This window comes from Macaca nemestrina, chromosome 10 (genome assembly GCF_043159975.1).
Source record: "Macaca nemestrina isolate mMacNem1 chromosome 10, mMacNem.hap1, whole genome shotgun sequence".
NCBI classification, from domain to species: Eukaryota; Metazoa; Chordata; class Mammalia; order Primates; family Cercopithecidae; genus Macaca; species Macaca nemestrina.
This window is the reverse complement of record NC_092134.1, coordinates 77,458,215-77,482,794: the sequence shown is the minus strand read 5'-3', so window position 1 is coordinate 77,482,794 and position 24,580 is coordinate 77,458,215. Positions and strand designations below refer to the sequence as shown.

Sequence of the window (24,580 nt, the reverse complement as noted above, 5' to 3'; positions counted from 1 at the left end):
CTGTCGGCACTGTACCGCCCCCAGTCTTCAGGAGCTTGCTCTTTAATGGCTCCTTACCTCGTCCATCTTCGAGGTTTCTCCCTTGCTATTGGTTTGTGGCCCCGCCTGTCGAGTCCCTTGCTCGTACTTGTTGGTGACAGCGCCCAAAGAGACCCGCCTTTCTCCAGAGGATTGGTGGATGAGTGCACATATAGCCCACCCCCGATGGTAGGCGGGTAATCGAGCTATTGGCTGGAGCCCCCGCCCCAGGGCGAGGAGGAGAAGGAGGGGCAGGAGGGTTTGGTTGAGCTGCAGCTGTTTGTCTGTTCGACACAGGCTTGGGGCCGACGGGGGAGACGGAGCCCCAGGTACCGAGCTGATGGACCCCAAAGGGCAGGGGCGGAAGCGCCCAGGAGATGAGAGCAACCTGGCCTGAGAGCGGAGGCGGGTCTGGTCCTAAGCGAGGGGTTAGAGTGGCCCACCGGAGAGGGGAGCAGGGGGCCGGGCTCCGGCAGGCCTAATGGGGGCGCTGAGGAGGGGACTGGGCGGGCTGGGACCCCGAAGTTGGTGAGTCGGGAAGGCGGCTGGGCTGTGGCGGCGGCCAGGCCGAGGGCCGGGCGCTGGAGGCTCGGTGCTTGAGTGAGGGGAGGGGCAGGCCTCATTAAGCAGCGCTGAAGAGGGAGGAGCTGGGGAAAGGGACAGGGCAGCGGGTGAGGTAAGCCCATTTGCTGGGAGGTGAGGAGGGGTCAGACCTGTCGCCCGAGCCCCGGGGGTGACTTGAGCTGGGTCTCTCCAGAGGGGTTCATTGGAAGGGCCTGAGAAGGGTTCTTAGTTGGAAAGAAGCGTTCTTTTCAGGGAAAGTGCCTATTGTAAAAAGAACTGAGGGTGCTATGGTGTTGAGCTGAGAGAGATTTGGGTTCAGTGAGGGAGAACTGGGGAAAATGAAGAAGGCTGTATTAATCTAGAAGACTAAGGTAGTTGAAGTAATGGAAGCAGGGCCTGAATCAGTTATGTATGGGAGCTTCTGGGAATGCTGAAGGGTGGGCTGGAGGCTCTGGGTCTTGGGAGTACACACTCTTTTGTTCCCTTTAGTATTTAGATGTGGTAATTTGAAGCTTTTTAAAACTCCCAGGGTAGGGATGAAGATCAAAGTAATTTTTTTTTTTCCATGACTGTTGGCTGCTCCAAACTCAGCCCCTACACTTTCTCTTGGCTTCATAGCTGGTCTATATTGCGGTCTGTTTCTTAACTTACTGTTTCCTGTCCCATGAAAGAGCCAAGAGTTGGATTGGGGGCATGTTTTGTCCACTTCTTTCCCACTTAATAATGTGGTCTATAGTGAATACCATGTCTCCTAGAACTGAGAATCTATTTCATTATCTACATGGGAAAAGGGCTTAGAGATCCTCAGCCATCAGGAAATCTTCTGATTATAGTTGGTGAAACTTTTGTGGGACTTAGACTTGACTTGGGTATTTCCCAGGCAGGTAATGGAGTTAACAGGTCCGAAACTATGAGGTGATATCACTGAGGAAGAGATTTGGGGAAGAGTGAGAAATTCCATTTCAAAAGCTTGGCATCACCCCTTGTTCTTTGTCTACTTCAAAAGCCCAGATTTCTGTGCTGTTAAAAAGTTGGGTAAACTATGAAGTATCTGGGGAAGATGGTGAGTAGAGAAAAAGATACAGAGGTGCAGTAGCCCACGTCTGTAATCCCAGCACTTTGGGAGGCTGAGACAGGAGGATCACTTGAGCCCAGGAGTTCGAGGGTACAGTGAGCCACGATCTTGCCACTGCACTCCAGCCTAGGCGACAGAATGAGACCCTGTCTCCAAAAACAAAAAAAAAAAAGAAGAGTGGAGTACCCTCCTCCCTGCATACTTTTAATGGTCTGCTAGCCTTCTTAGTCCCTCATAGATTGGAGCCTATTGGATTTTCCCTTACTGTGCTTCCTCCTTTTCCCCTTCTCTACCAATATATTTTATCACTACATTTCTTTTTTTTTGAGACGGAGTCTTACTCTCTCGCCAGGCTTGAGTGCAGTGGTGCAATCTCGGCTCACTGCAACCTCCACCTCCCAGGTTCAAGAGATTCTCCTGCCTCAGCCTCCCAAGTAGCTGGGACTACAGGCGCGCACCACCACGCCCAGCTCATTTTTGTATTTTTAGTAGAGACGGGGTTTTACCATGTTGGCCAGGATGATCTCAATCTCTTGACCTCATGATCTGCCCGCCTCGGTCTCCCAGAGTGCTGGGATTACAGGCATGAGCCACTGCACCCGGCCATCACTACATTTCTTAATTACAAAAATAATATGTTCATATTTTAAAATATGGAAGCTGTTCAGCAGTTTAAGAAGTATAAATCCTCCCGTACATACCTTACTCATATTTCATTTAGGAAGGTCAAGGATCAGAGACAGCAAATCAGACTTATCTTGCTTTGCTTTGGGGGATGTGCCACAAAAGGCAGTTCTGTTTTCATGTTCTCACCAAACTCTAGTCTTATTCTTTCTACAGTTTTCCCTTCTGGGATGATACTCTGTTATTTATTGCGTTCCTTTCACAGTTCATTTTGTCTTCTACCAAGTCCAACAAGCAGAGGGCTGTACTGTGTGTTATTCACCTTCAGTACACACACACACACACACACACACACACACCCCCAAGTTATGTGCTGGGTGTCCTAGGAAATGCCCAAAGAGATGGAACAAAACTTTATGGGGAGAAAGGATCATTTTGTTTGGGACAATTGTTGTCATCTCTGCTAAAGAAAGGAATTTCAGACCCTTATCTCAAATTCATGGTCTCTGGATGTTCATGGTCTCTGCATGTTCACATTACTTGACTATCTCTTTCTTATCCATGATGATGATGGTTCTCCTAAGAGCCCCCTGTATTTGTCTTTCTTTTCTTTTCTTCTATTTTTAGAGACAGAGTCTTGCTCTGTCGCTCAGGCTGGAGTACAGTGTGTGTCTTTCTGTGGGGATCCAAGAAGCTCCAAGCTTATCTGGATTTGAAATCGGTTTTCCTCTAAATCTCAAGAGTCAGAGTACAGCTGGGGCATTTCATATTACCATCTTTTTTTTTTTTTTTTTGAGACGAGTCTCGCTCTGTCATCCAGGCTGGAGTACAGTGGTACGATCTCGGCTCACTGCAAGCTCCGCCTCCCAGGTTCACACCATTCTCCTGCCTCAGCCTCCCAAGTAGCTGGGACTACAAGCGCCTGCCACCACGCCCGGCTGATTTTTTGTATTTTTATTAGAGACAAGGGTTTCACCGTGTTAGCCAGGATGGTCTCGGTCTCCTGACTTCGTGATCTGTCCGCCTCGTGCTCTCAAAGTGCTGGGATTACAGGCGTGAGCCACCACGCCCGGCCAACTACCACCTTATTAATTGAATTTGTCCTTACTAGCTTTAAAAGCCCTCTGTTGTACCCAGCCTTTGTATAGTGCCCATCGGAAACCTCAGTTGTTTCCCCCAAGGAACTTTTCTTACCTATCCTAGAGACAGTGTGTAGGGGTGTGTGTGTGTGTGTGTTTCTAGATTTTCACTCTTGTCACCCAGGCTGGAGTGCAATGGCATGATCTCGGCTCACTGCAACATCTGCTTCCTAGGTTCAAGCGATTTTCCTGCCTCGGCCTCTGGAGTAGCTGGGATTACAGGTGTGCGCCACCACGACCAGCTAATTTTTGTATTATTAGTAGAGACGGGATTTTGCCATGCCAGGCTAGACTCAAACTCCTGACCTCAGGTGATCCATGCGCCTCAGCCTCCCAAAGTGCTGGGATTACAGGAGTGAGCCACTGCGCCTGGCCGTGTGTGTGTGTGTGTGTGTGTGTGTTAATCCTATCTAATTTTTCCAACAGTTTTTTGTGTCTTAAGAGGGAGTTTAGGAGTAGAATTATCAATAAGGAATTTCATACATAGACCTGGATTTGCAAAAATATATTTGGAGAAGAGAACTTTCCCATTGCCCTTCAAGTCAAATTTTAAAAAGACCTTACATCTTTTTAAAATTTTTTCTTGGACAATCCGTACTGCATAACATACCTCGTAGACTTCTCTTACTTTAACTGGAAGCAAATATTGCTCATTGATATGAATTTTACTTCTGAGAAGCAGGCATAGGGTAGAAGAAGCAAGCATATAGATTGCTCCCTAATCCTAAAGCATTTCAGATTGGAAGGTAACCAAAGTGTGAGACAGTGAACTTACAATAAGGAAATGCAGCAGCCCTCTTTGAGGAAGGATACCATAAAACCCTACATGTTATACTCCCACTTCCCACAAGTCTTTTGGGAAAGATTTAGTCATTGACTGAACAGTCACTGAACTGAAGAAGGAGCTACCCAGGTGAACAAAGTGTGTGTACATTTCTGGGCAAGGTTGTAGCTTTTGTTCGGGGACAGTGGGTACATTTTCAGAGTGTCTCCTGGTTCTGTGGTGTTAATGGCTCCTTTTTTTAAACTTGTGTTTCTCAAGTCAGGAATTAATAGACAGTGGCCCAAAACTTTTGACCATTCAGCATCAACTGAAAATTTAGCGAACTTTGTTTTTAGCTACAGTTGCCTCAGTGTAGGGCCACATATTGGGTGTGATTAGGCCATCTGAGGCATAGTAACGGGTGACAGGAAAAGCAGTTAGCCCATGTGAGTTGCAATAGTACCTTGTGGGCAAGATCCCAAGGGGGCCCTCCATCCAAGGGAGATCACAGAGGGGTCAGGGAGAGAATTGATTCTCTGAGGCCTATTAAAAACATTCCCAAATGGGGCCATGTGCGGTGGCACACGACTGTAATCCCAGCACTTTGAGAGGCTGAGGCGGGTGGATCACGAGGTCAGGAGATCAAGACCATCCTGGCTAACACAGTGAAACCCTGTCTCAACTAAACAAAATATAAAAAATTAGCTGGGCATGGTGACGGGCGCCTGTAGTCCCAGCTACTCAGGAGGCTGAGGCAGGAGAATGGTGTGAACCTGGGAGGCAGAGCTTGTAGTGAGCCAAGATTGCACCACTGCACTCCAGCCTGGGCGACAAGAGTGAGACTCCGTCTCAGGAAAAAAAAAAAAAAAAAAAAAAAAAAATCCCAAATGGAATTGAATAAGATCTGTCCAGATGGTACAGAAAAGGAGGAGTTGATTGGGGGAGAGAAGTAGAATTACTTAGCCTTAATTTAGGGAGCATTTAATGAGTACCTACTAGGGATCAGGCAGCATGCTGTGCTCTGAAGAAACTCCCTCTTTTAAAGAAGTTCATTGGCCAGGCGCGGTGGCTCACGCCTGTAATCCCAGCACTTTGGGAGGCCGAGGCGGGCGGATCACGAGGTCAGGAAATCGAGACCATCCTGGCTAACACGGTGAAACCCCGTCTCTACTGAAAATACAAAAAACTAGCCGGGCGAGATGGCGGACGCCTGTAGTCCCAGCTACTCGGGAGGCTGAGGCAGGAGAATGGCGTGAACCCGGGAGGCGGAGCTTGCAGTGAGCCTAGATCGTGCCACTGCACTCCAGCCTGGGCGACAGAGCAAGACTCTGTCTCAAAAAAAAAAAAAAAAAAGAAGTTCATAGTGTAGCAGAGCAGACAGATACAATTCATATACTGTGATAATGTGACACATACTATTATAGAAATACAGCAGTCTTTATTTATTTATTTATTTTTTTTTTGAGACAGAGTCTTGCTTTGTTGCCCAAGCTGGTGTGCAGTGGCTCAATCTGTGCTCACTGCAACCTCCGCCTCCCGGGTTCAAGCAATTCTCATGTCTCAGCCTCCTGGGTAACTGGGATTACAAGCCTGTGCCAACATGCCCAGCTAAGTTTTGTATTTTTAGTACAGATGGGGTTTCACCATGTTGACCAGGCTGGTCTCGAACTCCTGACCTCCAGTAATCCACCTGCGTTGACCTCTCACAGTGCTGGGATTACAGGCGTGCACCACCATGCCTGGCCAGAAATACAGTCTTAATACTGTGGGACCCTACGGGCCTCTAGAGAATGATTGATTCTGTGGGGGAGAGGGTGATTATGTAATTTCACTGAAGTAACATTTGAGCTTGGTCTTATGAGATATATAGAATTTTCATAGGCAGACAAGTAGGGATGGGCATTCCAATCTTACCTAGGTCAATAATAGGGAGTTTGTACTACCATGTTGATAAAAGGTAAGTATGCTTTTTGCCCCTTGGAGAAATATAAGGGAAAAGGTGGGGGATGTGGAAGGAATCTCATTTAAGCCAGTGACTCATTGGGTAACATTGGATCAACAAAATGAAGAGCTGAGCCAAGTGGTAGAACTCTCGTTTCAAGATTTTGGTGACTTGGGTTTAAACAAAGTTGGAGAGGGAGATGAAGGTATTTACTGGTTGCTGCTCTATCTTCCCTACTTAGTAAACCTCTCACATTAATTGCAGGGCCCACCAAATCTTGCAAAAGTTACTACTTGTTTTCTTACTGCCTCCCATTGAATTACTTCTATTTGAACTGTCCTGGCAGGGGCTGGTCAAAGACCTTCTAGAAAAGAGTAGTGATGAATTAATTCTTACGTCAGAAGGATATGGGACTGGATCCCAGTTACCAGGGAAGACCTGGGTCTTCTTAATTTGTTTTTAGTCCCAAAGCAAGTAGTTACCTAAACTGAATAGAGGCAGGAACTCTATCCAGTCTAAGCTCTTGATCCTGTTGTGGTGTTCTCTTCACAGTTCAGCATTTCCTGCTTCCTTAAAAAGTATAGTGGTTCCCAGCACTTTGGGAGGCCAAGGCGGGTGGATCACGGGGTCAGGAGATCGAGACCATCCTGGCTAACACGGTGAAACCCCGTCTCTACTAAAAATACAAAAAATTAGTCAGGCGTGGTGGCGGGCGCCTGTAGTCCCAGCTACTTGGGAGGCTGAGGTAGGAGAATGGCGTGAACCCAGGAGGCGGAGCTTGCAGTGAGCCGAGATCGCACCGCTGCACTCCATCTCAAAAAAAAAAAAAAAAAAAGTATAGTGGTATAAAAGAGGCAGGAGTACCTGACTAGGAGTCCTACATTTAGTACTTAGCAGTTGGCTGTATGGTAACACTTGACAAGTTGACTAATTTTATTTTATTATTTATTTATTTATTTTTGAGACAGAATTTCGTTCTGTGTCCAGGCTGGAGTGCAGTCTCGTGATCTCGGCTCACTGCTACATCTGCCTCCCAGGTTCAAGCGATTCTCGTGCCTCAGCCTCCTGAGTAGCTGGGATTACAGGCGCGCACCACCACACCCAGCTAATTTTTGTAGTTTTAGTAGAGACAGGTTTTCACCATGTTGGCCAGGCTGGTCTCGAACTCCTGACCTCAGGTGATCTGCCTGCCTTGCCCTCCCAAAGTGCTAGGATTACAGGCGTAAGCCACCGTGCCTAGCCCAAATTGACTAATTTTGTGTGTCTCAGTTTCCTCACCTGTAAAATACAGAGACTGGACTAAATGACCTCTAGACTGGCTCTGATCTGCCTGACTGACCTTAAGGCTGACAACTGGTACTGGGTTGGACTCCAGTGGCTATATATACCGAGAACTCTGTCTCCGTTGATAGGTGATAGACTTCTGGAGGCTTCATAAGTATTTGGTTTAGGGACTCAAAGCTAACAAGTGGAAGGGGGCTTGAGGAATGGAGTGTTATTCTAGCTGACATTGCTAAGACACCTTTACTGTTATGCCTACTTTGCTGCACTGCTTGGGAGAGCTGCCCACATTAAAGAACATCCTCCATCCCCATCTCCTGCCCCCAGTGGGCTAACCCATGGTCAGGCCTCAATCCTCCCTAGTTAATGGGTCTTTTTTTGGTTTGTTTTTGAGATGGAGTCTTGCTCCGTCGCCCAGGCTGGAGTGCAGTGGCGCAGTCTCGACCTACTGCAGCCTCCGCCTCCCAGGTTCAAGCAGTTCTCCTGCTTCAGCATCCCAAGTAGCTGGGATTACAGGCATCAGCCACCACACCTGGCTAATTTTTATGTTTTTAATAGAGACAGGGTTTTACCATGTTGGCCAGATTGGTGTTGAACTCCTGACGTCAGGTGATCCACCCAACTTGGCCTCCCAAAGTGCTGGGATTACAGGCATGAGTCACTGCACCCAGCAGAGCTGCACTTCTAAGGGCAGTTAAATCTGATTTCTTCTCTTCTGAGCTAAAAAGGTTGAAAGGAAGAAAAACCTGCCCCGTCTCCCTTTTTTTTTTTTTGCCTCAGGTTTGAAGGTAATAATTATCATACCACTTGACTGGTTTACCAAAAAAAAAAAAAAAATTGTGGGAAAAAAATCCGAATAGGAAATAAATCAGTTGAATTTTATATGTATTATTTCATTTCTGTACCACCTATCTTTTGAGAGTCCAGCTATTATATTTTTTAAATGATACCCTTATAAACATGATGAGATTAAAGGTCAAAGCTTAGAGGTGGCCCGTTAATTGCTGTGAACAGGGAAGAAGGCAGGACATATTCTTTCTTTTTCCAGAGGTGGGGTCTTGTTACATTGCCCAGGCTGGTCTCAAACTCCTGGGCTCAAGTGGTCCTCCTGCCTTGGCCTCCCAAAATGCTGGGATTACAGACATGAACCACAATGTCCAGCCACAACATATTCTTAAGGCTACATATTAGGGTGGGAGGTAGTCTTTTCTAAGTTAGTAGTTACTGATCTCTGAGAATCCAGGGTTGCTTAGTAGCAAGAAAGCTTGCTGACCACATCTGGGCTCCGGCTTGACTTCCCATCTCTGGGAGTTAGTGACAGGGACTTTGCAACTTAAGCGTGTCTGCAACTGTTTCCTGTCTTTACACTCCCCCAGAGCTCAAGTGATATGTTTAGCTATGAGAATTCAGTCCATTCTAACTCCCACATTTTCGTATATTGTAGAGTAGTAACATTGAGGCTTAATATTCTACCCCTTGGATCACATGCTTTGAAATACATAAAAATGTGGTGAGGGAGTAAGTTGAAAAAACTAGTAACTTTTTCTGTTGTTTCTTGAGAGTACAGCATATATATGTCACCTGAAGGAAACTTGATCAGCTTATCATCTGTCCTTTTTTTTATTATTATTATGTCACCTGTCTTCATTTATTTATTTATTTATTTTGAGAGATGGAGTCTTGGTCTGTTGCTCAGGCTGGAGTGCAGTGGCGTAATCTTGGCTCACTGCAACCTCCGCCTTCTGGGTTCAAGCGATTCTCCTGCCTCAGCTTCCCAAGTAGCTGGGACTACAAGCATGTGCTGCCTTGGCCAGCTAATTTTTGTATTTTTTAGTAGAGATGGGGTTTCACTATATGTTGGCCAGGCTGCTTTCGAACTCGTGACCTCAGGTGATCTGCCCGCCTTGGCTTCTCAAAGTGCTTGGATTACAGGCATAAGCCACTGCGCCCGGCCTATTCATTTTTTTTTTGAGACAAGGTCTCACTTTGTGGCCCATGTTGGAATGCAGTGGCATAATCACAGCTCACTGCAGCCTCAACCTCCTGGGCTCAAGTGATCCTCCCACCTCAGCCTCCTGAGTAGCCAGGATGACAGGCATGTGCCACCATGCCTGGCTAATTTTTTTTTTTTTTTTTTAGAGACAAGGTCCCACTATGTTGCCGACACTTGTCTTGAACTCCTGGCCTCAAGCAATCCTCCCACCTCAGCCTTCCAAAATGCTGGTATTACAGGTGTGAGCCACCAAGCCGGGCTGTGTTTACCTTTTTAAAGTTTGCCATTTGCTGGTCTGTCCTCTTTTCCTACGAGACAGTGTGTATGAATACCACGTAAATATGGGGTGCTTTAGAAGTAATTCATCCTCACAGATGCCTTAAGCAGCAAGTTTCTTAAATGTACACAGAACTTTGGAAGTGAATTCAAATTCTGCTCTTTGCCACTTTCACCAATTCTATTCGCCCACAAAGATCCTTATAAATGGGGAAGCTCCCAGCACTTTGGGAGGCTGAGGCGGGTGGATCACTTGAGGTTGGGAGTTCGAGACCAGCCTGACCAACATGGAGAAACCCCATCTCTACTAAAAATACAAAATTAGCCAGGCGTGGTGGTACATGCCTGTAATCCCAGCTACTCGGGAAGCTGAGGCAGGAGAATCACTTGAACCCGGGAGGCGGAGGTTGCGGTGAGCCGAGATCATGCCATTGCACTCCAGCCTGGACAACAAGAGCGAAACTGTCTCAAAAAAAAAAAAAGAAGAAGGGGTAAGCTGAGGATCAGAAAAACAAATGGAGTGAGTAGCCTAAGATCACAGTGGGTTGTGGCAAAGCAGAGAACAGAACTCGATCTTGCCTGATTCCAGAAACTTTAGCAACTCTGCAGGACTGCTTCTGTCTAGGTTGGCTCTCCCCACTTTCATGATAGCTCTGTAACTTTAGTGGCAGGGTTGGAGAATTCTCTGATCCCTGGAAAGCCCATCATTCGGTCCTCATCTGAATTTCGTCCAGAAGTGCTTGAGTAGTAACCATAACTATAGACTGTCCAGAAACTAAACTTATTTCCGTCCCTACTAACCCATCTTTCAGTGTCAGGCCTCTCCAAAGCAGTGTTTATAAAACTCTTTTTTTTTTTTTTTTTTTTTTTTGAGACGGAGTCTCGCTCTGTCGCCGGGGCTGGAGCGCAGTGGCCGGATCTCAGCTCACTGCAAGCTCTGCCTCCCGGGTTTACGCCATTCTCCTGCCTCACCCTCCTGTGTAGCTGGGACTACAGGCGCCCGCCACCTCGCCCGGCTAGTTTTTTGTATTTTTTTAGTAGAGACGGGGTTTCACCGTGTTCGCCAGGATGGTCTCGATCTCCTGACCTCGTGATCCACCCGTCTCGGCCTCCCAAAGTGCTGGGATTACAGGCTTGAGCCACCGCGCCCGGCCTTTTTTTTTTTTTTTTTTGAGACGGAGTCTCGCTGTGTCGCCCAGGCTGGAGTGCAGTGGCCGGATCTCAGCTCACTGCAAGCTCCGCCTCCCGGCTTTTTACGCCATTCTCCTGCCTCAGCCTCCCGAGTAGCCGGGACTACAGGCGCCCGCAACCTCGCCCGGCTAGTTTTTCGTATTTTTTAGTAGAGACGGGGTTTCACCGTGTTAACCAGGATGGTCTCGAACTCCTGACCTCGTGATCCGCCCGTCTCGGCCTCCCAAAGTGCTGGGATTACAGGCTTGAGCCACCGCGCCCGGCCTATAAAACTCTCTTTTTAAAATGATAACTCATAGTTTTAAAAAATGAATAAATAATTTAAAAATAAACTGATTACATTGGGAGACCCCATCTTTACACAAAATAGAAAAAATTAGCCAGGTGTGGTGGAGGATTGCTGGAGCCCAGGAGTTGGAGCCGACAATGAGCTATGATCACTCCACTGCACTGCAGCCTGGGCACCAGAGTGAGACTATCTCTAAAAATTGAAAATAAATTTAAAGATGTTATAATTGGCCGGGCGCGGTGGCTCAAGCCTGTAATCCCAGCATTTTGGGAGGCCGAGATGGGCGGATCACGAGGTCAGGAGATCGAGATCATCCTGGCTAACACAGTGAAACCCCGTCTCTACTAAAAAATACAAAAAACTAGCCGGGTGAGGTGGCGGGCGCCTGTAGTCCCAGGTACTCCGGAGGCTGAGGCAGGAGAATGGCGTGAACCCGGGAGGCAGAGCTTGCAGTGAGCTGAGATCCGGCCACTGCACTCCAGCCTGGGCTACAGAGCGAGACTCCGTCTCAAAAAAAAAAAAGTTATAATTAAAGATACTCATTTAAATTGAATAAATTTAGCTTTATGAAAAATTTGCTGTATCATCTTTATTTTGATCCTTTCGTCATAGGCCATTGAAAACTTAATCATAAAATGGTACATGTATATCTGGATTTTTAGGACTGACTGACCAAGGGGACTACAGAATACCCAGTAGAATCAAAGTAATTGTCATGTTCCTCTCTATTAATGTAGTCTACTTTGGGACCTTGAATTCTCACCTCTCATTCCTTTGCTAACTTCCTCTTTACTCTTTAGTTCTGTCTCCTTTTTGTTTTTCAGAGACAGGGTCTTCTTCTGTCACCCATGCTGGAGTGCAGTGGTGCAATCAGCTCACTACAACCTTCAACTCCTGGGCTCCAGTGATTCTGTCACCACAGCCTCTGCTCACTGCAACCTCCACCTCACAGGTTCAAGCAATTCACCTGCCTCAGCCTCCCGAGTAGCTGGGACTACAGGCATATGCCACCACATCCAGCTAATTTTTGTATTTTCATTAGAGACAGGGTTTCACCATGTTTACCAGGCTGGTCTCAAACTCCTGACCTCCTGATCCGCCCGCCTTGGACTCCCAAAGTGCTGGGATTACAGGTGTGAGCCACTGTGCCCGCCTTTTTTTTTTTTCGAGACGGAGTCTCGCTCTGTCACCGAGGCTGGAGTGCAGTGGCGCAGCCTCAGCTCAGTGCACCCTCTACCTTCTGGGTTTAAGCAATTCTCCTGCCTCAGCCTCTGGAGTAGCTGGGATTACAGGTATGCAGTACCACACCCAGCTAATTTTTTTTGTTTCTTTAGTGTAGACGGGGTTTCACCATGTTGGCCAGGCAGGTCTCAAACTTCTGACCTTAAGTTATCCACCCACCTCAGTCTCCCACAGTGCTGGGATTATAGGCATGAGCCACTGTACCTAGCCTGTGGCTGCTTTTTAGGAATATATTGATAACAACTAATATTGAGATATATTTTAATAGCTATTAGCACTATGCTAAACACATCTTTCACTTTGTAGCTATGAGGATGGTATTTTTTCCATTTTACAAAGGTAGAAGGTAAGGCTTAGAGAGGTAGAGAAATTCTCTTTGTGTCATATTAGTAATGATTAGTAGCTTAATATTTAGCACTTAGTATATATCAAATACTTAAAATACCTAAGTTATTTATATGCATTATCTCATTTAATCCTTACAACACCCTTTTGAAGTAGGTGCTTATAAGGCTGTTACCTCATTTTACAGATGAGGAAATGAATGCACACATATATTTAGTGACTTGCCCAAGGTTCATAGCCAATAAGTAGAACTGGAAAACAATCCGGAGAATTGGACTCCAGAGCCTGTATTCCTCTGCATTGCCTCCTGTATGATTTTCTGTCTTTACTATCTAGTAAGTGGGATTACTGAAATTTTTAAACCCCAGTTTAACTCCAGACCCACTAATCATGGTGACAAAATAATGTTTCCCCACATATGCCACAGAGTATAATGTCTGTGAAGTCACTAGGATCTGCTTTGGAAAAGCGAAAGATCAATTTGAACAAGCAAAGTACAACTCTCAAGCAGTGCTTAGGTTTGGGAGAGAGGTTTTTGCATGCTCTGCCCATGCTAACTCCCCTTTGAATTTCATAGCTCCTTTCTGCTCAGAGTCAGGATGATGAAATGTATTCAGATTTAGACAATTAGAATCTCAAAGTCCCAACTCTTCTCTCTGTTCCCTGCCCCACCAGCAGCTTTCTTAGCCCTCTTAGAAGATAGAGGAGTTGATTCAGTGTATTCTTTCATCAAATATTGATCGCTTGCAGACTTATCCCTTATACCATCCTCTGGAGACTCCTGCATGTCTTTAGAAGGTATACCTTTCTCTGCCTCTAATTTGGAGGGCTACAGCTGTTTGGCCCCTTTGGTGTGGAGGGTAATCTAATCCCTAGGCACCAGCAAGACAGCTGCAGGTTGAGAGTAGGTCAAGCTTACTGACTCTTGATAGGCTTTCAGATTTGGAAAGATGGGAGAAACAAAGTGAAAAAAGTTGTTAATGAAACAAGGAGTTGATAATGAATGTGATCTGTTGGTTGTATTTCTCTCCTTCAACCAAAAATGAGAAAGGATAGATTTTCTGGCAATGGGACCCTGGTTAGATCTTTAGAAATGTCTTATCAGGGAGACCAGTCATACGTAAAAGATATATCAGCATCTACCCTTCTGCCCTTAGGAGGGGTGACTCTTATCCCACACCCCTAGAGTGAATCTCTCATTTTGACAGAGAGCTAAAGAAAAAGGAAAAGAAGGCCAGGCATGGTGGCTCACGCCTGTAATCCCAGCACTTTGGGAGGCCAAGGCGGGCGGATCACCCGAGGTCGGGAGTTCAAGACTAGCCTGACCAACATGGAGAAACCCCATCTTTACTAAAAATACAAAATTAGCCAGGCGTAGTGGTGCGTGCCTGTAATCCCAGCTACTCAGGAGGCTGAGGTGGGAGAATTGCTTGAACCTGTGAGGCAGAGGTTGTGGTAAGCCAAGATCATGCCACTGCGCACCAGCCTGGGCAACAAGAGTGACGTCTCAAAAAAAAAAAAAAAAAAAAAAAAGGAAAAGAAGAGCACAGCACCAGGATGCCAAGGAGATACTGGGGATCTAGGGTACCTGTGGGTGGATCTGGATATTCTTCAGGCCAACTAAAGGCTGATCACTTTGTGTGACTCAAACAAAAAACCTTGAAGATATGGTGGGGAATTACTGGGGAATTAAAAACTCTCAGTTTTCAGTCTATTTCAGTTCCCTTGGCAGTTAGAGATTATGTGGTAGGGCAGACTCCAGCAGCAGTTCTTATTTTGCTGTTCCCAACTCTTACCACTGAGGGTCAGCTGCCTGGGACCTTCTCAGAGGTATAACCTGTCAATAGCAGATGACTGCAAGAGCTAAGTCCTCATAGGAGCAAGGAGATGAAGAGATTCTATCCTCCTCTGAAAAGCGATTGCAGCTTCAATGGATGTATGTCTAATTCACTTTTTTTTTCTTGCAGGAGTGTTGAAGCCTGGAAATCCCCTCCCCTTCCCCCCCCCTTTACAGCATTCCCCTCCCTCCACCCTTTCCCACTCTGATAATCTGGCCATGACTAGCAGAAGCACAGCTAGGCCCAATGGGCAACCCCAGGCCAGCAAAATTTGCCAGTTCAAATTGGTGCTGCTGGGAGAATCTGCAGTGGGAAAGTCAAGCCTGGTGTTACGTTTTGTCAAAGGGCAGTTCCATGAGTACCAGGAGAGCACCATTGGAGGTGAGTGCCTCGGGGTAAGAGGAGATTGAATGTTTGGTAAGGGTTTTGTCTTTTCTTTTTTTGATGGAGTCTGTTGCCCAGGCTGCAGTGCAGTGGCACAATCTTGGCTCACTGTAACCTCTGTCTCCCAGGTTCAAGCGATTCTCATGCCTCAGCCTCCCAAGTAACTGGGATTACAGGTGCACACCATGGCGCCTGGCTAATTTTTGTATTTTTAGTGGAGAGAGGGTTTCACCATGTTGGCCAGGGTGGTCTCAAACTCCTGACCTCAGGTGATCTGCCTGCCTCGGCCTCCCAAAGTGCTGGGATTACAGGCGTGAGCCACCGCGCCTGGCTGGTAAGGCTTTTGAAACGAGATCTAAGACCTGATTATGGAGCTGGCCCTCTTAGTTGCATTCTTTTCCCCAGCAATGGAAACCCTTTATAAAAACAGAAGCCGGGCCCAGTGGCCCACCACTTTGGGAGGCCAAGGTGGGTGGATCACCTGAGGTCAGGAGTTGAGACCAGCCTGCCCAACATGGCGAAATCCTGTCTCTACTAAAAATACAAAAAATTAGCCAGGCATGTTTGCGGTTGCCTGTAATCCCAGCTACTTGGGAGGCTGAGGCAGGAGAATCACTTGAACCCGCGAAATGGAGGTTGCAGTGAGCCAAGATTGCGCCACTGTACTCCACCCTGGGCAACAAAAGTGAAACTCTATCTCAAAAAAAAAAAAAAAAAATTGCGGTAAAATAGGCTGGGCATGGTGGCTCACACCTATAATCCCAGCATTTAGGAGGCCGAGGCAGGCGGATCACTTGAGGCCAGGAGTTCTAGACCAGCCTGGCCAACATGGTGAAACCCTGTATCTACTAAAAATACAAAAATTAGCTGAGCGTGGTGGCACGTGCCTGTAATTCCAGCTACTCAGGAGGCTGAGGTAGGAGAATTGCTTGAACCCAGGAGGTGGGGGTTGCAATGAGCCAAGATTGCGCCATTGCACTCCAGCCTGGGTGACTAGAGCGAAAATCCGTCTCAAAAAAACAACAACAACAAAAATTAGCTGGGCATGGTTGCACATGCCTGTAATTCCAGCTACTTGGGAGGCTGAGGCAGGAGACTTGCTTGAACCCGAGGCGGAGGTTGCAGTGAGCCAAAATTGCGCCCGTGCATTTTACCCTAGGCGAAGGAGCGAGACTGTGTTTCAAAAAAAAAAATCTGGTAAAATAGAGGCTGGAACTAATGCAAAATACAAAGGGTGTCTGTCTTTCTCATCTTTGCTACCTTTTCCCTGCTACTACCCCAAAATAGGGTGCTAATTCAATAAAGGATCTTTTATGAGAACCTCCATATTATTCCCTCCCCTTGTTATTTTTATTTATTTATTTATTTGTTTTTGAGATTGAGTCTCCCTCTGTTGCCCAGACTGGAGTGCAGTGGTGCAATCTTGGCTCACTGCAACTTCCGCCTCCCAGGTTCAAGTGATTCTTGTGCCTCAGCCTCCTGAGCAGCGGGGATTATAGGCACGCACCACCACACCCGGCTAACTTTTGTACTTTTAATAGAGACAGGGTTTTGCCATGTTGGCCAGGCTGGTCTCGAGCACCTGACCTCAAGTGATCCACCCGCCTCGGCCTCCCAAAGTGCTGGGATTACAGGCATGAGCCACCATGCCCGGCTGCTTTCCCCTTTTTTTTAGTCTTCTTTGAAATGTATTCCTGGACCTGCAGCAGATTAGATGAACAAGTAACAGCCAAATAATATTAATAATGATGGGACTTGCCACCAAGCTTTAAAATCTTCTAATTAATTATTATTTTTTTTGGATACTGAGTCTCACCCTGTTGCCCAGGCTGGAGTGCAGTGGTGCAGTGGTTGCCCACTGCAACTTCCGCTTCCCCAGTTCAAGCAATTCTGCTGCCTCAGCCTCCCGAGTAGCTGGGATTACAGGTGTCCACTACCATGACTGGTTAACTTTTGTGTTTTTAGTAGAGGCGGGGTTTCACCATCTTGACCAGGCTGGTCTCGAACTCCTGACCTCAAGCCATCCGCCTGCCTTGGCCTCCCAAAGTGCTGGGGTTACAGACGTGAGCCACTGCGCCCAGCCAATCCTCTAATTAATTCTTTTGTTTGTTTTTTGAGACAGAGTTCCGCTCTTGTTGACCAGGCTGGAGTGCAGTAGCGCCATGTTGGCTCACTGCAACCTCCACCTCCCAAGTTCAAGCAATTCTCTGGCCTCAGCCTCCTGAGTAGCTGGGATTCCAGGTGCCCACCACCACGGCTGGCTAATTTTTGTATTTTTAGTAGAGATGTGGTTTCGCCATGTTGGTCAGACTGGTCTCAAACTCCTGACCTCAGGTGATCTACCCGCCTCAGCCTCCCAAAGTGCTGGGATTACAGCCGTGAGCCACTGTGACTGGCCCAATATTCTAATTAATTCTTGACGTGACTTTTATCTGAAGCTATTGTGTCTGTCATTTGCTATTCTCCTATTTTGGTTAGAAGAAAGATGACGCTTATAAGTGCCAGTTCTTCTATCCCTCTTAGTTTATGATGTACCCCCATTCCTTAGCCAGTGACATTTCTGGCAGGAAGGACTTAGTCAAGGGCAGTCTTAATCCTGGTTCCAAGACTTAAATGTAAGGAGAACTCGAAATCTTTTCCTGTAGCTGAGTATACTGGGTGGTGACTGGTCTTAGTGTGAGGGCAATTATATTTTAAAGGGGAGTGGGATGTTCACATTCATCCTCCCACTTACAGCATCTTCCCCTCCATTCTCTCATCCATAGCGGCCTTCCTTACCCAGTCCGTTTGTCTAGATGACACAACAGTCAAGTTTGAGATCTGGGACACAGCTGGGCAGGAGCGATATCACAGCTTAGCCCCTATGTACTACAGGGGTGCCCAAGCTGCAATCGTGGTTTACGACATTACTAATCAGGTAAGTGAGCAAAGAAGACTGTCCTTGCTGGCCAGGCATGGTGGCTCCTGCCTGTAATCCTGGCACTTTAGGAGGCCAAGGCAGGTGGATCATGAGGTCAAGATATTGAGACCATCCTGGCCAACATGGTGAAACCCTGTCTCTACTAAAATTACAAAAATTAGTTGGGCGTGGTGGTGCATGCCTGTACTCAGGAGGCTGAGGCAGGAGAATCTCTTGAATCCAGGAGGTGGAGGTTGCAGTGAGCTGAGATCGAGCCACTGCACTCCAGCCTGGGCGACGGAGCAAAACTCAGTCTCAAAAAAAAAAAAAAAAAAAAAGAGGGTCCTTGCTTATGTTTAGAGGAGTTAGATTGGGGCAGGGGGCAGGGGGTAGGGGGCAGAAAACGGGTTCTTGAAATAGCAAATAAGAGTACAAATTATGCTTGCAAGTGCTAAGAAGATAGATAATGAATTATCAGAGACCTGTGGTTTCAGTGAGGGAAGACCACCTAGAAAAGGTGAATTTTGAGACTCACTTTAAAAGGTGATGGATATGGATTAGCAGTCATTCCAGCCTACTCATTCTCTTCATGTTTTCCTAGGAAACCTTTGCTCGAGCAAAGACATGGGTGAAGGAACTACAGCGACAGGCCAGTCCTAGCATCGTTATTGCCCTGGCAGGGAACAAAGCTGACCTGGCTAACAAGCGTATGGTGGAGTATGAAGTAAGATGGCCCATGGAGTTCCTCTCTTAACACTTCCTCTGTTTCTGGGACCTTTTTTTCTCCAAACCAGCCCTCTCTGAATTCAAACATCAACTGAGGACATTCATTGTCTCATTCCCCAGTTCTACACCAAGTTAAATACAGCAACACTGTGACCCTAATCACAGCCAGGAGATTTTTAGAGGAGTCAGGAGAAAATTCCAGAGCAGAGGGTTAGGGAAGTACCAGCTGTGGGGGTACCAGTGTGAAAACGGGAAGGAGGGAGCAATTTGAGGTAAGGGGCTATTCAAGTGTCAGAATCCAAAAGCCCCCAACTAACTTACCCTTTCCCCTATAATTAAGCTTTCTGACATTTGTGTGTTGGATTGAGTGGACATGGGGTCATCTTGAGGGAGTTGTCATTAAATTATGCATCTGGGCTAGCTGGCTCGAAGGGGTATTAATTAAGGGGAGGGAACCTAGGATTTTGCCTAGCTGTTGTGCTAGGGAGTGGAAAGGCAATACTCATTCCCACCCTATATTCTGAGCACCAATACCCCCCACTCCTTGCAGGAGGCCCAGGCATATGCAGATGACAACAGCTTATTGTTCATGGAGACTTCAGCCAAGACGGCTATGAACGTGAATGATCTCTTCCTGGCAATAGGTAAGGTCAGAACATCCTGAGATCTTCCTTTTTCCCCTCATTTATAGGCAAAATTATAGCTAACCCAAATCAAGGATAGGTGCAAGTATCTCCTTTTGCAAAAACTTTAGGTATGGAAATATCTTAACTTTCTGTTGTGACCTCCATCCTTGGCTGCAGCTTTAGCTCCCTTGTCTTCAATGTGTAAGTTTGCTGGCTGGGCATGGTGGCTCAGGGCCGGGCACCATGACTCATGCCTGTAATCCCAGCATTTTGGGAGGCTGAGGCGGGCGGATCACGAGGTCAAGAGATAGAGACCATCCTGGCCAACGTGGTGAAACACTGTCTCTACTAAAAATACAAAAATTAGCTGGGTGTGGTGGCGCACACCTGTAGTCCCAGCTACTTGGGAGGCTGAGCCAGGAGAATCACTTGAACCTGGGAGGTGGAGGTTGCAGTGAGCTGAGATTGTGCCACTGCACTCCAGCCTGGCAATAGAGCAAGACTTCGTCTCAAAAAAAAAAAAAAAAAAAAAAAAGTTTGCCAACAGTGAACCCTCCCATCTTCAGAACATTCTTTTAATCTCCCAAATTCTCCCTTTCCCCAACTCAGTAGCCATTTTTGGGGGGTGGGGGCAGAGGGGTAGGGATGTAAAGTCTACCATACTTTGTTCTCTTCTCTTTTTATCTGTAGCTAAGAAGTTGCCAAAGAGTGAACCCCAGAATCTGGGAGGTACAGCATGCCGAAGCCGGGGTGTGGATCTCCATGAACAGTCCCAGCAGAACAAGAGCCAGTGTTGTAGCAACTGAGGGGGTGGCTAGCAGCAAACAAGTATGGAGCTAGCACGAGAGCTAAGAAATAACCTCCATCCCTACCCCTCAGCACACAAGCCCCTACGGTAACAGCACACTGAGCCCTGGCTCCCAAGGGCTGCCTCCTGACAGCTCCGTCATGGCACTTTTTAACGCTTCAGCAACCAACACCAGGCAGCTGTTGCCACTGGCCTCCTACCCCCTACTCTGGGGCTTGGGGGTCAACTCCCCCCAGGACTTACCTTCCAGAACAAACTTTCTTCACTTTGTATTATAGGTACAAGACAGCGACTTACTTATCTTTTCTCCTCCTCCTTAGTGTTCCTCCCCATTTTTTCAGAAAACACTTCTGACTCCTGTCCCTTCCCCTTCTGCTTTTGGTCAATCCCTGTTCTTGATCCTCTTTTCTCCTCTCCCCAGGATGCAGAAAGTGGTGAACCCAGGAGCTGAGGAAGGAGGTTTCCAGTTCATTTACATTAAGGGCCCTGGGGGAGAATAAAGCTCAGAGCAGGAGGGAGTAAGGAAACATTTCCTTTTTGTTTTTATTTGGTTGGAGTTTTTCATATTTGAAAACATTGTGGTATCCATGAGTTGGCCTTGTGGAGGGTGTTCCTAGGCAGAGGTGAGAATGAGGAGGCAAGCTCTCAGGCACCAGGCAGGAGGTGCCTTGTAAGCAAACTGGGCGGAGGTGGAGGTTCAGTGTCATCTGTGGCTCTGTAACTCTTCAAAGGCCAAGTTTCCCCTCACGCAGCCTCTTAGGTAGTGTTTCCCCTATCATGGGGATTGGACCCCAGAGTCCTCCAAAGAATCTTCACTGGTTGCCTGCATCTTTGGCTCTGCTGTGATCTGATTGGAGGAGGGACAGTTTCTGGTACCCATCCTCTGATTTATACATATGCATTTTTTTCCCTCTGGCCTTTAGATGGCCTCAGCCCCAGCCACCATATGCCCCTGCAGTTTGCACTTTAATTGATGGTAGTTCAGTTGGGGTACTTATTTTATGGAAGTTTTGATTGATTTACTTCCCCTCCCACCTTCTTAATTCAATGAAATCTGAGGTTAATACGAGGTTTGAGGAGAGGTTATAGATAAAAGTACCAGTGGCAGCTACTCAAGTCCTATCTCCACTGTTAGCTTCCTCCAACTCTAATTCTTAACCTATATTCTTGCCAACCTAGCTATTGAGTATAGGTTTGCCTTTCCTGGAGAATTAACTGAGCAACTGGGGAGAGTCTCAGGATAGCACAGGCCAAGGTAGGGAAATAAAAATGAGGTCAGGCAAAAGGGAGAAGTTTTCTCTCCTTTCCCAGGTTTCACACTCAATTTGATATCCATTACCATGTCTTTTCTACTTCCTTGTAAATAGGTATGATCTTTATTCCCACTGTACAGTCTGTTCTATCCTCTGTCTCCCATCAGGCCCTGTTTCTTTTCCCTTTTGTTAATATCTTGAATTTAGTCCCTCCATCTTTAATCTCCCCATCCCTTCCCACCATGCAACCAGTGGTTTAATCCATGTACCACTAGGGGCTAGTACCACAGAGGCCTCCTGTGGTGCCCTCATATCATACCACCTGTTCCTGTGGACAGGGAATGACCAGCACTGAAGGTACCTTACAACTGGCTCATATTATCAGAGGACCTTGGTCCTTTCTGAATCTCTAGTCTCTCTTCATATCCCTTATCAGGTGTTTTAAGATGTCTCTGAGAAGCCATCAAGGCAAAAGAGAACTTTAAGTTCCTTGTTCCAGCCTAGAGTTTTGGGAAAGAAAGAAAGAGAAAGGAAAGGTCACAGTGACCTAGGATTGGAACCTTTTTGCTGTTCTGGCTTGCAGACTACCTTCTATCCCACAACAGCTGAGAAATCTGTGAAGCTGAGATTCTGAAGGACCCAGCTTAGTTTCTTCCACTTAGGCCTCAATTCCCTTCCTTTTCCAGGGGCAGCCTTAGTTCCCATGGCCCTGAAACACACACATTTCCCCCTTCCTTTCCCAGAAGCCACTGACCCCCCCAAAGCACCCAGTGCATCTGTTTTACAAGTGGAAGGACTAGGATGGCTTTCTAAAGTCTCCTAGAAATGAAGTTCTTTCTCTGTGCAGCTTTACCCCATGGAGCAGAGTGAAGATATTTCATTGTCTTGGGGCTGGGAAACCACTTCCCCAGGCTTCTCCCTCCCCCACCCCCATAGGAAAAGGATTTGGCCTTAGCTTCTGGGCCTATCGGCTGCCTTCCCTCTACTTCCTACCACCTCTTCTGCCTTCCTTTGAGCTCTGTTGGGCTTGGGGATCTTAGTTTATTTTTTTGTATTATTTCCCAGCTCATTTTTTTCTTCTGGTCAGTTTTTTTAAGGGGGGGTGTTTTGGTTTTTTGTTTTTGTTTCGCTTCTAAGAAAGCATTTGCCTTTCTTCCTCTCCCAACATAACAATCGTGGTAACAGAATGCGACTGCTGATTTACCGATGTATTTAATGTAAGTAAAAGAAGGAAAAAAAGAAAAGGGCATTGGAGTGTTGCTTGCTTTTTTTTTTTTTTTTTTTTTTTTTCTGTTTGTCAGGTACTAGGAATTTGGAAGAAAGGATACCCGGTAATGTTTTACTGAATCAGAAACACACCTTGCCCTGCATCTTGATACATCCTTATTCCCTTTAATCTTTTCTTAAACATCTAGTTTAGAAAATAGCCCTTCTATTGCTATTTAATCACCCCTATTCTAAGGCCACTAGATTGTTCATCAAATCAAACCCTATTATATCTTTTTAGGTCCTCATAATGGAATGTATATGTGTAGGGTGTGGTCTATGGATCTTTGGGCCCACTGATGAGATTGGAGGGGGGGTGCTATTTGAAGTAGTATACAAAAATGTATGTGCTTTTTTTGTTTTGTTTTGTTTTGTTTGAGACGGAGTCTCTGTCGCTAGGCTGGAGTGCAGTGGTGTGATCTTGGTTCCCAGCAGTCTCCACCTCCCGAGTTCAAGTGATTCTCCTGCCTCAGCTTCCTGATCCCTGAGTAGCTGGGATTACAGGCACGCACCAACACACCCAGCTAATTTTTGTATTTTTAGTAGAGACGGGGTTTCACCACGTTGGTCAGGCTGGTCTTGAACTCCTGACCTCGTGATCCATCCACCTTGGCCTCCCAAAGTGCTGGGATTATGGGCGTGAGCCACTGACCCTGGCCGTATGTGCATATTTCTAGGATCCATTTCTATATGTTTCTCAAAGGGGTCCATGGCCTAAAGGTTGAAAAACATCACTGAATTAGTTTTTTTGGTTCATCTTGTAGCTTCTGCCTCAACGGGAAAATTTCCCTTGGATCTGCTCTTGACTCCTAGTGTACTTCAGACCCTTCAGTCCATCACAGTCTAAAGGTTGAGGGAAGGGGGATGAAATAGAATTATGTGTGGTTGCCGGAGGCTTTAAATTCCAAAGAATCTGAAGGAGGATAGGAAAGAGGACTGGTGCCAGACAAAGCTGGCATTCTAGGCCTGTCTCTGTCAACTTACCAACTGTGGCCTTGATCAAGTTAGTGCTTTCTGCCTCGTTTCTTCATCTGTAAAATAAAAGCTGAAGATTAAGGTCAATTATGTAAAGCATGTGTGTAACACAAAAGTAGACGACACTATTAGGAAGGAGGCTTTTAGATAATCCCTAACTGACTTCTCTATATCTTCCTTTGGCTGAGACTTTTTTTTTCTAGGTTGAAGCTTGTTCTCTCTCTCTCTCTCTCTCTCTCTCTCTCTCTCTCTCTCTCTATATATATATATATATATATATATATATATATATTTTTTTTTTTTTTTTTTTTTTTTTAACAACTGGTAGAATAGTAGGATAGGTTGGGCATCAGCCTCTTCCAATGATTTGATTGTATACAGATTGAAATCCTTTCTATTTCCAAACACTTAAGAGCCAAAGCCAACTTTTCACTGTCGGTTCCCTTACCTTATATCTCTTAGTAATACCCCACACCCCCGTTCCCTGATTCCTGATAAAAGCTCTAGTTGGAGAGAGGAAAGGAAAGGAAATGATCTTTCAAAATTAAAGGTGAACACCTTCACTTAAACTAATTAAAATTGTATCTCCACCCCCTGGCCTGTAGAGGGCAGTGTAAGGATACATTTGTCCGGGTTAGGGGACTAGGTTTGATAAATTTTGTCCCGCATCAAATGACAAAAGGGTAATAGAAAATGTATTATATTTGTGCCCCTTACTTTGAGATAAGAGACTACAACCTTCATACTTCGGGGTGTTAAGCTGCCATTGCTCTTGTTAAGAGGCAGTTTGTTTTAGAGAGAGGGTCTTGCTCTGTTGTCCAGGCAGGAGTGCAGTGCCGCGATCTTGGCTCAGTGCAACCTCGAACTCCTGGGCTTAAGCGATCCTCCCGCCTCAGCCTGCCGAGTACTGGGACTACGGGCGCGTACCACCAAGGGGCGATTAATATTATTTTTTTTTCTATGCAAAATAAAAGATGGCTATTCAGCGTTGTTGGTTCATTTTTGTTTGGGGAGAAATTCGACTAGCCCAAGGAATCTCAAATTCTTGGAACCACTATTTTTG

The 24,580-nt window shown here is 46.3% G+C and overlaps 1 protein-coding gene across 2 annotated transcripts; it reads left to right on the top strand.

Moving 5' to 3' along the window:
* Window positions 1–244: 244 nt before the first annotated feature.
* On the top strand, window positions 245–24,502 carry LOC105474165 (RAB5B, member RAS oncogene family). 2 transcript variants are annotated; one of them, XM_011728636.2, is made up of 6 exons: window positions 245–347; window positions 14,710–14,961; window positions 17,730–17,881; window positions 18,465–18,587; window positions 19,140–19,233; window positions 19,906–24,502. In XM_011728636.2, the coding sequence occupies exons 2-6, from the start codon at window positions 14,799–14,801 to the stop codon at window positions 20,019–20,021; spliced, it is 648 nt and encodes a 215-aa protein (XP_011726938.1). In that variant the 5' UTR covers window positions 245–347; window positions 14,710–14,798; the 3' UTR covers window positions 20,022–24,502. The 2 variants fall into 2 exon arrangements, with proteins under 2 accessions (XP_011726938.1, XP_070927721.1); XM_071071620.1 differs by lacking the exon at window positions 245–347 and adding an exon at window positions 5,898–6,330.
* Window positions 24,503–24,580: the final 78 nt, after the last annotated feature.